This window comes from Hyla sarda, chromosome 1 (assembly GCF_029499605.1).
Source record: "Hyla sarda isolate aHylSar1 chromosome 1, aHylSar1.hap1, whole genome shotgun sequence".
Lineage (NCBI taxonomy): Eukaryota > Metazoa > Chordata > Amphibia > Anura > Hylidae > Hyla > Hyla sarda.
Genome location: NC_079189.1, coordinates 533,534,782 through 533,549,388, shown reverse-complemented (window position 1 = coordinate 533,549,388; position 14,607 = coordinate 533,534,782). Strand labels below are relative to the sequence as shown.

The 14,607-nt window shown below is 45.3% G+C and overlaps 1 protein-coding gene across 3 annotated transcripts in view; it reads left to right on the top strand.

Annotated features, from left to right (window-relative positions):
- The first annotated feature begins 388 nt into the window (after positions 1-388).
- The window catches only part of POC5 (POC5 centriolar protein), a 76,644-nt gene continuing 62,425 nt past the window's right edge, over positions 389-14,607 (top strand). The window contains exons 1-2 of one of the 3 annotated variants that reach the window (XM_056540317.1): positions 701-764; positions 4,793-4,842. Coding sequence is in view for 1 of the 3 variants with exons in the window: in XM_056540299.1 (XP_056396274.1) it covers positions 677-765 (89 nt within the window). In the remaining 2 variants the exon portion in view is untranslated. Of the gene's footprint in view, positions 766-4,792; positions 4,843-14,607 lie in introns of all 3 variants that reach the window. The other 2 variants (XM_056540299.1, XM_056540307.1) reach the window with 2 other exon arrangements.

The window sequence follows — 14,607 nt, the reverse complement described above, 5'->3', positions numbered from 1 at the left end:
GCAACATCTGGAGGCACCCTATTTGGAAACACTGCTCTACAACATATCAAAAGTTTTTGTTTTTTTAAACAGTGCCCATTTACTTTCCTGCTTTTACCATTACAAAGTAACAGACAAGATAACTTCCCACTCACACCATTTAAAGTACACACAGACATTTACTTCACTATACAAACATATACATTACACTGGGAGATCTGCAGGCACTCCCCCTTGGCAGATCAGTGCTCTCCCTCCATCCCAGGACATGTGTGGAGGGGTCAGGTCAGGTCAGGAGGGGGTAGTGGACAGGCAGGTGCAGGGACCGCTTCCAGGTCATGACCTGCTGTTTGACCTCTGCTGGTTGCCGTGCCTCGGTCCTCCGCCTCCTCCTCCTCCTCCTCTCAGATGGGCACTGTCAGAGAGCTCTACAGTTCTGACTAGGACAGGAGAATGTGTGGCATTCTGTGTATTCTATTATGTAGCTGCATGAGGTCAGATGGCCGAGCTCCCCTGACACTGCCTGTGTCATCAGCCGCTTGGACACATTTCTCTACAGGGAACAGTTTTCTTCAGTACTTGACTCCGGCTCCGAGACTGCTATATCTAGCTGTGTAGTCTGTGTGAGAAGGGCAGGGAAGCAACTTACAGGAAGTAAGAGCTGATTGGTGGATTCCCTTTGACTGTTACAGCCTGTATGCCGTTGCCATGGCTACACTGTACTTCCGCTCTCCTGTATCCGGCCGTTACCTCCTCACTAGCCCCTGACAGCGCCAAGTTTAAAGGTGAGAGAGAGAGAGAGAGATATAGGTGTCTGGTGCAGTGCGGATATACAGAGATATGTGGGGAGATGTGCTGCGTGCATGTGTGTATGGATGGATGGATGGATGGATGGATGGATGGATATATATATATATACACACACACACAGCCATCATGCCGAGCTATATGGGCAGGTGCTGTCTGTGTATACATATATATATACAGCTGTCATATAGATCTAGACGGGGCAGGTGCTGTCTGTGTATACATATATACAGCCGTCATACAGATCTATATGGGGGGCAGGTGCTGCCTGTGTATACATATATACAGCCGTCATACAGATCTATATGGGGGGCAGGTGCTGCCTGTGTATACATATATACAGCCGTCATACAGATCTATATGGGGGGCAGGTGCCGTCTGTGTATACATATATACAGCCGTCATACAGGTCTATATGGGGGGCAGGTGCTGTCTGTGTATACATATATACAGCCGTCATACAGATCTATATGGGGGGCAGGTGCTGCCTGTGTATACATATATACAGCCGTCATACAGGTCTATATGGGGGGCAGGTGCCGTCTGTGTATACATATATACAGCCGTCATACAGATCTATATGGGGGGCAGGTGCTGCCTGTGTATACATATATACAGCCGTCATATAGATCTATACGGGGCAGGTGCTGTCTGTGTATACATATATACAGCGGTCATACAGGTCTATATGGGGGGCAGGTGCCGTCTGTGTATACATATATACACAGCCGTCATACAGGTCTATATGGGGGGCAGGTGCCGTCTGTGTATACATATATACAGCCGTCATACAGGTCTATATGGGGGGCAGGTGCCGTCTGTGTATACATATATACAGCCGTCATACAGATCTATATGGGGGGCAGGTGCTGCCTGTGTATACATATATACAGCCGTCATACAGATCTATATGGGGCAGGTGCTGTCTGTGTATACATATATATACAGCCGTCATATAGATCTATATGGGGTATGTGCTGTCTGTGTATACATATATATACAGCTGTCATATAGATCTATAGGGGGCAGGTGCTGTCTGTGTATGCATATATACAGCCGTCATACAGGTCTATATGGGGGGCAGGTGCTGTCTGTGTATACATATATACAGCCGTCATACAGATCTATACGGGGCAGGTGCTGCCTGTGTATACACATATATACAGCCGTCATACAGATCTATATGGGGGGCAGGTGCTGTCTGCGTACACATATATACAGCCGTCATATAGATCTATATGGGGCAGGTGCTGTCTGTGTATACATATATACAGCCGTCATACAGATCTATATGGGTGGCAGGTGCTGTCTGTGTATACATATATACAGCCGTCATACAGCTCTATATGGGGGGCAGGTGCTGTCTGTGTATACATATATACAGCCGTCATACAGATCTATATGGGGGGCAGGTGCTGCCTGTGTATACATATATACAGCCGTCATACAGATCTATATGGGGGGCAGGTGCTGCCTGTGTATACATATATACAGCCGTCATACAGATCTATATGGGGGGCAGGTGCTGCCTGTGTATACATATATACAGCCGTCATACAGATCTATATGGGGGGCAGGTGCTGCCTGTGTATACATATATACAGCCGTCATACAGATCTATATGGGGGGCAGGTGCTGCCTGTGTATACATATATACAGCCGTCATACAGATCTATATGGGGCAGGTGCTGTCTGTGTATACATATATATACAGCCGTCATATAGATCTATATGGGGTATGTGCTGTCTGTGTATACATATATATACAGCTGTCATATAGATCTATAGGGGGCAGGTGCTGTCTGTGTATGCATATATACAGCCGTCATACAGGTCTATATGGGGGGCAGGTGCTGTCTGTGTATACATATATACAGCCGTCATACAGATCTATACGGGGCAGGTGCTGCCTGTGTATACACATATATACAGCCGTCATACAGATCTATATGGGGCAGGTGCTGTCTGCGTACACATATATACAGCCGTCATATAGATCTATATGGGGCAGGTGCTGTCTGTGTATACATATATACAGCCGTCATACAGATCTATATGGGTGGCAGGTGCTGTCTGTGTATACATATATACAGCCGTCATACAGCTCTATATGGGGGGCAGGTGCTGTCTGTGTATACATATATACAGCCGTCATACAGATCTATATGGGGGGCAGGTGCTGCCTGTGTATACATATATACAGCCGTCATACAGATCTATATGGGGGGCAGGTGCTGCCTGTGTATACATATATACAGCCGTCATACAGATCTATATGGGGGGCAGGTGCTGCCTGTGTATACATATATACAGCCGTCATACAGATCTATATGGGGGGCAGGTGCTGCCTGTGTATACATATATACAGCCGTCATACAGATCTATATGGGGGGCAGGTGCTGTCTGTGTATACATATATACAGCCGTCATACAGATCTATATGGGGGGCAGGTGCTGCCTGTGTATACATATATACAGCCGTCATACAGATCTATATGGGGGGCAGGTGCTGCCTGTGTATACATATATACAGCCGTCATACAGATCTATATGGGGGGCAGGTGCTGCCTGTGTATACATATATACAGCCGTCATACAGATCTATATGGGGGGCAGGTGCTGCCTGTGTATACATATATACAGCCGTCATACAGATCTATATGGGGGGCAGGTGCTGTCTGTGTATACATATATACACAGCCGTCATATAGATCTATACGGGGCAGGTGCTGTCTGTGTATACATATATACAGGAAGTCTTGTTATGGGGGAGCTCTGGCTGTAATAAACCTTATGTATACTTCACACTGTATGGCTGACCCTGTTTAGTTCTGATCTGATATACGGGGCCTGTTATACGGAGGTGTTATTGAAGGGTATCCCATGGCCTCTAGGAGTGCAGTACATCAGCACTATCCACTCTATAGGGATTCCTGAGTAGTGAACAGTCTGGAGGGATGTTACATGATGGGTCAGCATAATACAGTGTGGAGGTGCAGTGACCTACCCTCTGCACAGTGACCTACCCTCTGCACAGTGACCTACCCTCTGCACAGGGACCTACCCTCTGCACAGGGACCTACCCTCTGCACAGGGACCTACCCTCTGCACAGGGACCTACCCTCTGCACAGTGACCTACCCTCTGCACAGTGACTTAACGCTTTGTTCTCATTTGCACTGACGATTCCTGTGTGCGGATTATCATATGGATAGAATTTTTGTATTTCAATGTAAGCATTGTGCATCATTAAGGTTGTAAGTCAGTTAGTTCCATCAGGCACCACCGTCTGTCATTTACATTCAGATACAGGATCTGCTGCAGGTATCAATCTAACTACATGATTGAACACAATATCAAATCCAGAGCAGATCCTGTATGTGTGAATGTAATATACATTTCCCTTGTTGATGCTCCCTTTCTTCTGTTAATGACTTACCAGACATGCTTTAGTCTCACATGGTTAAAGGGGTGCTCCGCCCCTAGACATCCTTATGCCCTATCCCAGTGTTTCCCAACCAGGGTGCCTCCAGGTGTTGCAAAACTGCAACTCCCAGCATGCCTGGACAGCCAAAGGCTGTCCAGGCATGCTGGGAGTTGTAGTTTTGCAGCCTCGTTGGGGAAAAACTGCCCTATCCTATGGAGGGGGCGTGACGGCTGTGGTCGAGCAATCACAGGCGTCACGCACCCTCCAATAGGCATGAATGGTGGGGGCGGGGCGTGATGTCACAACCATGGCTGCCCGAAGCTGAACATAAATGTTCAGAACGCCGAGGTGCCTAAGAATAGGGGATAAGTGGAGTACCCCTTTACTATGTGTTTTGAATTCTTCTGCAGAGGCTGGAGAGCACGTCATCAGGGGAAATAAATGGAGTGTTTGGAGGGCACATAGTGCCAGTGCTGGATCAGGCAGGGGGAGTATAGTGTAGTTAATTATTTTACATGCATAGCGGGCTTTTTTATTTATTCATTTTTTTTTTATATTAAATCTGTGTTCCCCTTTAAAGATTAACCAAGAATAAAGCGAATCCCCTATACCAGGAAATGCTTGACAAAGGTAGTATACCTGCCAAAACACTGAAGGAGCACTTAATTGTCTAATACAATAAAAGCCGCTTTATTCTCATACTGGGCTGTGCTGTTACATATTTTGGATCATAAAAGCTGATCGTCGGTGGGGGGGGGGGGGTTCCCTCACTTGGACCCCCACCATTCACAAGAACAGGGGCCTCTTGTTCCTCCAGTGACTGGAGCAGTATACTGCTTGCACGACTGAAGGAACATTAACTCATTATGGGACAGCCAAAGGTAGCTGAGTGCATTGCTCAGCAATACTTGTCAGACCTAGAGCAGGTGAATAGAGAGGCTCTTAAAGGGGTACTCTGCCCCTAGACATTTTATTTCCTATCCAAAGGATAAGGGATAAGATGTCTGATCGTGGGGGACCTTCCGCTGGGGACCCCCGCGATCCCCCTGCTGCACCTGGCATTCTGTGGCTAGGTTAGAAGTTACAATCTCAGGTTAACCCCTTTTAAATCAACTGGTGCCATGAAAGTTAAACAGATAAAAAAATCTTAATCCTTCCAGTACTTACTAGCTGCTGAATACTACAGAGGAAATTATTTTCTTTTTGGAACACAGTGCTCTCTGCTGACATCACGAGCACAGTGCTCTCTGCTGACATCTCTGTCCATTTTAGGAACTGTCCAGAGCAGCATATGTTTGCTATGGGGATTTTCTCCTACTCTGGACAGTTCTTAAAATGGACAGAGATGTCAGCAGAGAGCACTGTGCTCGTGATTCAACAGAGAGCTCTGTGTTCCAAAAAGAAAAAAATTTCCTCTGTAGTATTCAGCACCTAATAAGTTCTGGAAGGATTAAGATTTTTTAATAGAAGTAATTTACAAATTTGTTTAACTTTCTGGCACCAGTTGATTTAAATAAAAAAATTAAAAGTTTTCCACCGGAGTACCCCTTTAACTCCTTCACGACGAGCGACGTACATGTACGGCGCCGCGAAGTGTCACTTGGCGTGCGGCGACGTACATGTACCTCGCGGGGTTCCGGGAGCGCCGCCTCACCGGTAGCGGTGATCGGGCCGGGATGACTGCTGTTATCTAACAGCAGGCATCCCGGCACATCGCCGAGGGGGGTCCCGAGACCCCCCCATGACCGCGATGCGCGCAAATAGCAGGTCAATTCAGACCTGCGATCTGCGCGATTCCGGGTCATACGGGTCACTGGTGACCCGGTGACCCGGAAAATAAGAGGGATCGTAGGTGTCCGAGACACCCTCGATCCCCCTAAAGGGATAGGAGTTTGGTGGCAGGGGTGCCACCCCTCCTATCCCAGCTGGAGGCACACTGGTTGGAAAATACTGAGTTAGGTCATAGAACCTAACTCAAGGTTTTCCAGCCAGTGTGCCTCCAGCTGTTGCAAAACTACAACTCCCAGCATGCATGGTCTGTCAGTGCATGCTGGGAGTTGTAGTTTTGACTCCCCTCCCGTGTGAATGTACAGGTTACATTCACACTGGCGGCAGATTACAGTGAGTTCCCCGCTACAAATTGAGCTGCGGCAAATTTTCCGCCGCAGCTCAAACTCCTAGCGGGAGACTCAGTGTAATCTGCCGCCAGTGTGAATGTAACCTAAAGACACTACACTACACTACACTAACATAAAATAAAGAGTAAAACACTACATATACACACGTACCCTGCCCCCCCACCACCCTCCTCCCCACCACCCTCCTCCCCAATAAAAATGAAAAACGTATTGTACGGCAGTGTTTCTAAGATGGAGCCTCCAGCTGTTGCAAAACAAAAACTCCCAGCATTTCTGGACAACAATTGACTGTCCAGGCATGCTGGGAGTTTAGCAACAGCTGGAGGCACCCTGTTTGGGAATCACTGGCATAGAATACCCCTATTTCCACCCCTATGCAAGTCCCTAATTCAGGCCTCAAATGCGCATGGCGCTCTCACTTTGGAGCCCTGTCGTATTTCAAGGCAACAGAATAGGGTCACATATGGGGTATCGCCGTACTCGGGAGAAATTGCCTAACAAATTTTGGGGGGCTTTTTCTCCTTTTACCCCTTATGAAAAGGAACAGTTGGGGTCTACACCAGCATGTTAATGTAAAAAAAAAATTTTTACACTAACATGCTGGTGTTGCCCTATACTTTTCATTTTCACAAGAGGTAAAAGGGAAAAACGCCCCCCAAAATTTGTAATGCAATTTCACCCGAGTACGGAGATACCCCATATGTGGGCGCAAAGTGCTCTGGGGGCGCACAACAAGGCCCAGAAGGGAGAGTGCTCCATGTACAATTGAGGTGATTTGCACAGAAGTGGCTGATTGTTACAGCGGTTCTGACAAACGCAAAAAAAAAAAAACACACCCACATGTGACCCCATTTTGAAAACTACACCCCTCACGGAATGTAATAAGGGGTGCAGTGAGAATTTACACCCCACAGGTGTCTGACGGATCTTTGGAACAGTGGTCCGTGAAAATGAAAAATTTTGCACAGCCCACTGTTCCAAAGATCTGTCAGACACCAGTGGGGGGTAAATGCTCATTGTACCCCTCATTACATTCTGTGAGGGGTCTAGTTTCCAAAATGGTATGCCATGTGGGGGTTATTTTGCTGTTCTGGCACCATAGGGGCTTCCTAAATGCGACATGCCCCCCCCGAGCAAAATTTGCTCTCAAAAAGCCAAATATGACGCCTTCCCTTCTGAGCATTGTAGTTCGCCCGCAGTGCACTTCAGGTCCACTTATGGGGTATCTCCATACTCAGAAGAGATGGGGTTACAAATTTTGGGGGGTATTTTCTGCTATTAACCCTTGCAAAAATGTGAACTTTGGGGGGAAACACACATTTTAGTGAAATTTTTTTACATATGCAAAAGTCGTGAAACACCTGTGGGGTATTAAGGCTCACTTTATCCCTTGTTACGTTCCTCAAGGGGTCTAGTTTCCAAAATGGTATGCTTTTTTTTTTTTTTTTTGCTGTTCTGGCACCATGGGGGCTTCCTAAATGCGACATGCCCCCAAAAACCATTTCAGAAAAACGTACTCTCTAAAATCCCCTTGTCGCTCCTTTGCTTCTGAGCCCTCTACTGCGCCCGCCGAACACTTTACATAGACATATGGGGTATGTGCTTACTCGAGAGAAATTGGGCTACAAATATAAGTATACATTTTCTCCTTTTACCCCTTGTAAAAATTCAAAAATTGGGTCTACAAGAACATGCGAGTGTAAAAAATGAAGATTTTGAATTTTCTCCTTCACTTTGCTGCTATTCCTGTGAAACACCTAAAGGGTTAAAACGCTTACTGAATGTCATTTTGAATACTTTGGGGGGTGCAGTTTTTATAATGGGGTCATTTATGGGGTATTTCTAATATGAAGACCCTTCAAATCCACTTCAAACCTGAACTGGTCCCTGAAAAATTGCGAGTTTGAAAAATTGGAAAATTGCTGCTGAACTTTGAAGCCCTCTGATGTCTTCCAAAAGTAAAAACTCATCAATTTTATGATGCAAACATAAAGTGGACATATTGTATATGTGAATAAAAAAAAAAATTATTTGGAATATCCATTTTCCTTACAAGCAGAGAGCTTCAAAGTTAAAAAATGCAAACATTTTTATTTTTTCATCAAATTTTGGGATTTTTCAGCAAGAAAGGATGCAAATTACCACAAAAATTTAACACTATGTTAAAGTAGAATATGTCACGAAAAAACAATCTCAGAATCAGAATGATAACTAAAAGCATTCCAGAGTTATTAATGTTTAAAGTGACAGTGGTCAGAATTGCAAAAAAGGGCTTCGTCCTAGAGGTGAAAATGGGCTCCGTCCTTAAGGGGTTAAATATTGCTTTGCTGGTCCTACGATGGAACAGAAAAACAGAATTTATAGTGCAGATGTGAACACAGCTTTGTCCTGCCCATAGTTTGATCTGGGGACATAAATTAATAAATGTATATGTTGAACATTAGATTACGCAAGCTAGAAGTAAGTTTGAATTTTAGATTTTATTTTTTCATAAAACTCCCATCAGGCAGAAAATGGCAGCTAAAAATCTTATGTCCCATCTACAGCACAGCTCCAGGGGTTTGTCCATCCCTTTCTATACAGATTCATGTCATTGTATACAGCTGAAAGGCTACTGGCTGTGCTTGAGGTTGATTGTGTGCATTATGCCTCCAAAATGTCACACAACCATAGCTGGCAATCCATTGTATTAAGCTGGCTGTGAGTCTGCCCCCTCTGTTGGCTGTGTGTGCGCCTTCTTTTTAAAGGGGTACTCCGGTGGAGAAAAACATATTTTTTTTAATCAACTGGTGCCAGAAAGTTAAACAGATTTGTAAATTATTTCTATTAAAAAAATCTTAATCCTTCCACTACTTATCAGCTGCTGTATACTCCACAGGAATTTGTATTTCTTTCTGGATTTCTTTTCTGTCTGACCACAGTGCTCTCTGTCCATGTCAGGAACTGTCCAGAGTAGGAGCAAATCCCCATGGCAAATCTCTCCTGCTCTTGACACTTCCTGATACAGACAGAGGTGTCAGTAGAGAGCACTGTGGTCAGACTGATAAGAACTCCAGAAAGAAATACAACTTCCTTTGGAGCATATAGCAGCTGACAAGTACTGGAAGGATTAAGACTTTAAAATAGAAGTAATTTACAAATCGGTTTAACTTTGTGCCACCAGTTAATTAAAAAAATGGTTTTCCTCTGGAGTACCCCTTTAAGATAATATACACACTAAGGAAAATGACAAAAATTAGAAAAGCTAAAATCCTCTTTCTGCTCGAGGCTGAAATAAGTAAAAGCAAGAATTATCACACTACAGAATTCAGCGAGGTAAATGTCCTCACGAAAATCCTCTCTTCTGCTCCATGGTAAAGTGAAGCAGAATTACATAGTTACATAGTTAGTATGGTTGAAAAAAGACATACGTCCATCAAGTCCAACCAGGGAATTGAAGGGAAGGATGTAAGGGGATAAGGGAAAGGGATGTAGTTTTATAATTCTGCATAAGCATTAATGTTATTTTGTTCCAGGAATGTATCTAACCTTGTTTTAAAGCTGTTAATTGTTCCTGCTGTGACCAGTTCCTGAGGTAGACTGTTCCATAAATTCACAGTCCTCACGGTAAAGAAGGCGTGTCGCCCCTTGAGACTAAACCTTTTCTTCTCCAGACGGAGGGAGTGCCCCCTCGTCCTTTGGGGGGGTTTAACCTGGAACAGTTTTTCTCCATATTTTTTGTATGGGCCATTAATATACTTATATACGTTTATCATATCCCCCCTTAAACGTCTCTTCTCAAGACTAAACAATTGTAACTCCTTTAATCGCTCCTCATAGCTAAGATGTTCCATGCCCCATATTAGTTTAGTCGCGCGTCTCTGCACCCTTTCCAACTCCGCAGTGTCCCTTTTATGAACAGGCGACCAAAACTGAACAGCATATTCCAGGTGAGGCCGTACCAATGCCTTATAAAGGGGGAGTATTATGTCCCTGTCCCTTGAGTCCATGCCTCTTTTGATACATGACAATATCCTGCCGGCTTTGAAAGCAGCAGCCTGACATTGCATGCTATTCTGTAGTCTGTGATCTACAAGTACACCCAGATCCTTCTCTACCAGTGACTCTGCCAGTTTAATCCCCCCTAAGACATACGATGCATTCAGGTTATTAGGGTGGGGTTGGCGCTTATTTTCCAGTCCCATTGACTTATTGGGCTTTTGCTAGCGGATTCTGGCGGAAGAGTGAACACTCTCGGATCCTCACTCAATATGTCTGCAAGGAATTTACTCTTGTGTGCACAACGCTCACCTCAGCAAAGGATAGGGGATAAGTGTCTGATTACAGGGGGTCCAACCACTTGTCGGCCCCCCTGCGATCAGACACTTATCCCCTATCCTTTATATAGGGGATAAGCTTTTCTAAAATGCATAACCCTTTTACGTTCTGATTTAAGAATTGACTAATTTCCTAGTTTTACCTTAGCATAGACTTCCTGGAGCACCGCTGAATTAGGTGCATTGTTTGCTTAAAGGGGTATTCCACTGCCCCAGCAGTATTTCATGAAAATTTTGAAAATGTTGCATTTTTCTAACTTTGAAGCTCTCTAATTGTAAGGAAAATGGATATTCCAAATAAATTTTATTTTTCTTCACAAACACAATATGTCCACTTTATGTTGGCATCATAAAATGGACATATTTTTGCTTTTTGAAAAAATTAGAGGGCTTCAAAGTAGAGCAGCAATTTTCAAACATTTCATGAAAATTGCTAAATCTGAAGGGACAGATGTTACAGAACTACAACTCCCAGCATGCCTGGGCATTCAAGGCATGCTGAGAGTTGTAGTTTGGCAACATCTGGAGGGCTACTGTTTGGGCACCACTGTAACAGTGGTCTCCAAACTGTGACCCTCCAGATGTTGCAAAACTACAACTCCTAGCATGCCCAGACAGCCTTTGGCTGTCTGGGCATGCTGGGAGTTGCAGTTTGGCCCCCCTAGTGGTTGCCACAGTAAAGATCGATTTACTTTCACTTCCCCCCCCCCCCCCCCACTGTCTATTCCCTACCTGATCAGGATCCTGCAGGCTCCAGCGAAGATCCCAGGTCCCCAGGCATCGTCTCCTGCAGGTACGGCCTCCATCTTATTCCCAGAGCCCCTCGACATCCAGGGGCGGGCAGAACGGGGGGTTGCCATGGCATCCCCCTGTCCTGCGCTGCCATTGGTCAGGGGATAGGAGTAGATCGCAGCTTTGCGACCTCACTCCTATCCTTTAGGCTGATCGGGGCTGTTGCTGACAACTCCGATCAGCCCTATTTTCCGGGTGATCGGGTCACCAGAGACCCGATCAGCCCAGAATTGGAGAAAATCGCATGTCTGAATTGGCATGCGATTTTCTCCGATCGCCGACATGGGGGGGGTCTCAGGACCCCCCCTGGGCGATGTGCCAGGGTGCCTGCTGAATGATTTCAGCAGGCATCCGGCTCCGGTCCCCAACCGGCTAGCGGTGGGGATCGGATTTCCCACGGGCGTATGGATACGCCCTCGGTCCTTAACCCCTTAAGGACTCAGCCCATTTTGGCCTTAAGGACTCAGACAATTTAATTTTTACGTTTTCATTTTTTCCTCCTCGCCTTCTAAAAATCATAACTCTTTTATATTTTCATCCACAGACTAGTATGAGGGCTTGTTTTTTGCGCGACCAGTTGTCCTTTGTAATGACATCACTCATTATATCATAAAATGTATGGCGCAACCAAAAAACACTATTTTTGTGGGGAAATTAAAACGAAAAACGCAATTTTGCTAATTTTGGAAGGTTTTGTTTTCACGCCGTACAATTTCTGGTAAAAATGACGTGTGTTCTTTATTCTGAGGGTCAATACGATTAAAATGATACCCATTATTATATACTTTTATATTATTGTTGCGCTTAAAAAAAATCACAAACTTTTTAACCAAATTAGTACGTTTATAATCCCTTTATTTTGATGACCTATAACTTTTTTATTTTTCCGTATAAGCGGCGGTATGGGGGCTCATTTTTTGCGCCATGATCTGTACTTTTTTTTGATACCACATTTGTATATAAAAAACTTTTAATACATTTTTTATAATTTTTTTTTTAATAAAATGTATTAAAAAAGTAGGAATTTTGGACTTTTTAAATTTTTTTTCGTTCACGCCGTTCACCGTACGGGATCATTAACATTTTATTTTAATAGTTCGGACATTTACGCACGCGGCGATACCAAATATGTCTATAAAAAATGTTTTTTACGCTTTTTGGGGGTAAAATAGGAAAAAACGGACGTTTTACTTTTTTATTGGGGGAGGGGATTTTTCACTTTTTTTTTACTTTTACATTTTTTTACATTTTTTTTTACACTTGAATAGTCCCCATATGGGACTATTCATAGCAATACCATGATTGCTAATACTGATCTGTTCTATGTATAGGACATAGAACAGATCAGTATTATCGGTCATCTCCTGCTCTGGTCTGCTCGATCACAGACCAGAGCAGGAGACGCCGGGAGCCGCACGGAGGAAGGTGAGGGGACCTCCGTGCGGCGTTATGAATGATCGGATCCCCGCAGCAGCGCTGCGGGCGATCCGATCGTTCATTTTAATCGCGAACTCCCGCAGATGCCGGGATCTGTATTGATCCCGGCACCTGAGGGGTTAATGGCGGACGCCCGCGAGATCGCGGGCGTCGGCCATTGCCGGCGGGTCCCTGGCTGCGATCAGCAGCCGGGATCAGCCGCGCATGACACGGGCATCGCTCCGATGCCCGCGGTTATGCTTAGGACGTAAATGTACGTCCTGGTGCGTTAAGTACCACCTCACCAGGACGTACATTTACGTCCTGCGTCCTTAAGGGGTTAAGGACTCGGAATGCAGGGCGTATCCATACGCCCTGTGTCCTGAAGAGGTTAATTAATTAAAATCTCATTGAAAATGTTATGACCTACTGAATAATTCCTCTTGTTTTAACCCCTTAAGGACCAAGCACGTATGCGTACGTCCCTGCACCCTGGGTCTTAAGGACCAGGCACAAACTCATACGTCCGGGGATATCGATCAGCAGTCACCCCGCGCAAATGCCCAGGGGGGTCATCAGACCCCCCATGTCGGCGATTGGCGCAAATCGCAAGTGAATTCACACTTGCAATTTGCGAGATTACGGGTCTATGGTGACCCAGAATATAAGGGGGATCACGGGTGTCTAAGACACCAACAATCCCCCTGAAGCGATAGGAGTGAGGTGGCAGGGGTGCCACCCCTCCTATCCCTGCTATTGGTGGTCTAGACACGACACCAATAGCAGATCGGGGGCGGGGGGGGTTAACTTTCGTTTTCCCCGTCCTGCCCACCCACAATAGGCGGGGCAGGACGGGGAAATGACAGAGGAAAAACGCAAGAGTCCACTTACCGATCTGCGGAGGCTGCGGGTGACGATCGGCGTCAGAGATCGGCGGGCAGCGTTGTCGTGCAGCAGGCCCCCTGGATCCGACGGAAGCCGATAAATTGCCTTGCAACATCTGGAGGGCTGCAGTCCGAGACCACTATATAGTGGTCTCTATACTGTAGCACTCCAGATATTGCAAAACTACAACTCCCAGCATGCCCAGACAGCTGTTTGGGCATGCTGGGAGTTGTAGTTTTGCAACAGCTGGAGGGCTACAGTTTGAGACCACTATATGGTAGTTTCTGAACTATAGCCCTCCAGATCTTGCAAACCTACAACTCCTAGCATGCCCGCACAACTGTTTGCTGTCTGGGCATGCTGGGATTTGTAGTTTTGCAGCATCTGGGGGGCCACAGTTTGCAGTGGTCTCTATACTGTAGCTCTCCAGATGTTGCAAAACTGCAAATCCCAGCATGCACAGACAGCTAACAGCTGTCTCAGCATGCTGGGAGTTATAGTTAGTACGGTCGAAAAAAGACATATGTCCATCAAGTTCAACCAGGGAATTAAGGGGTAGGGGTGTGGCGCGATATTGGGGAATGGATGAGATTTTATATTTCTTCATAAGCATTAATCTTATTTTGTTCCAGGAATGTATCTAATCCTGTTTTAAAGCTGTTAATTGTTAACCTGGAACAGTTTTTCTCCATATTTTTTGTATGGGCCATTAATATACTTATATACGTTTATCATATCCCCCCTTAAACGTCTCTTCTCAAGACTAAACAATTGTAACTCCTTTAATCGCTCCTCATAGCTAAGATGTTCCATGCCCCATATTAGTTTAGTCGCGCGTCTCTGCACCC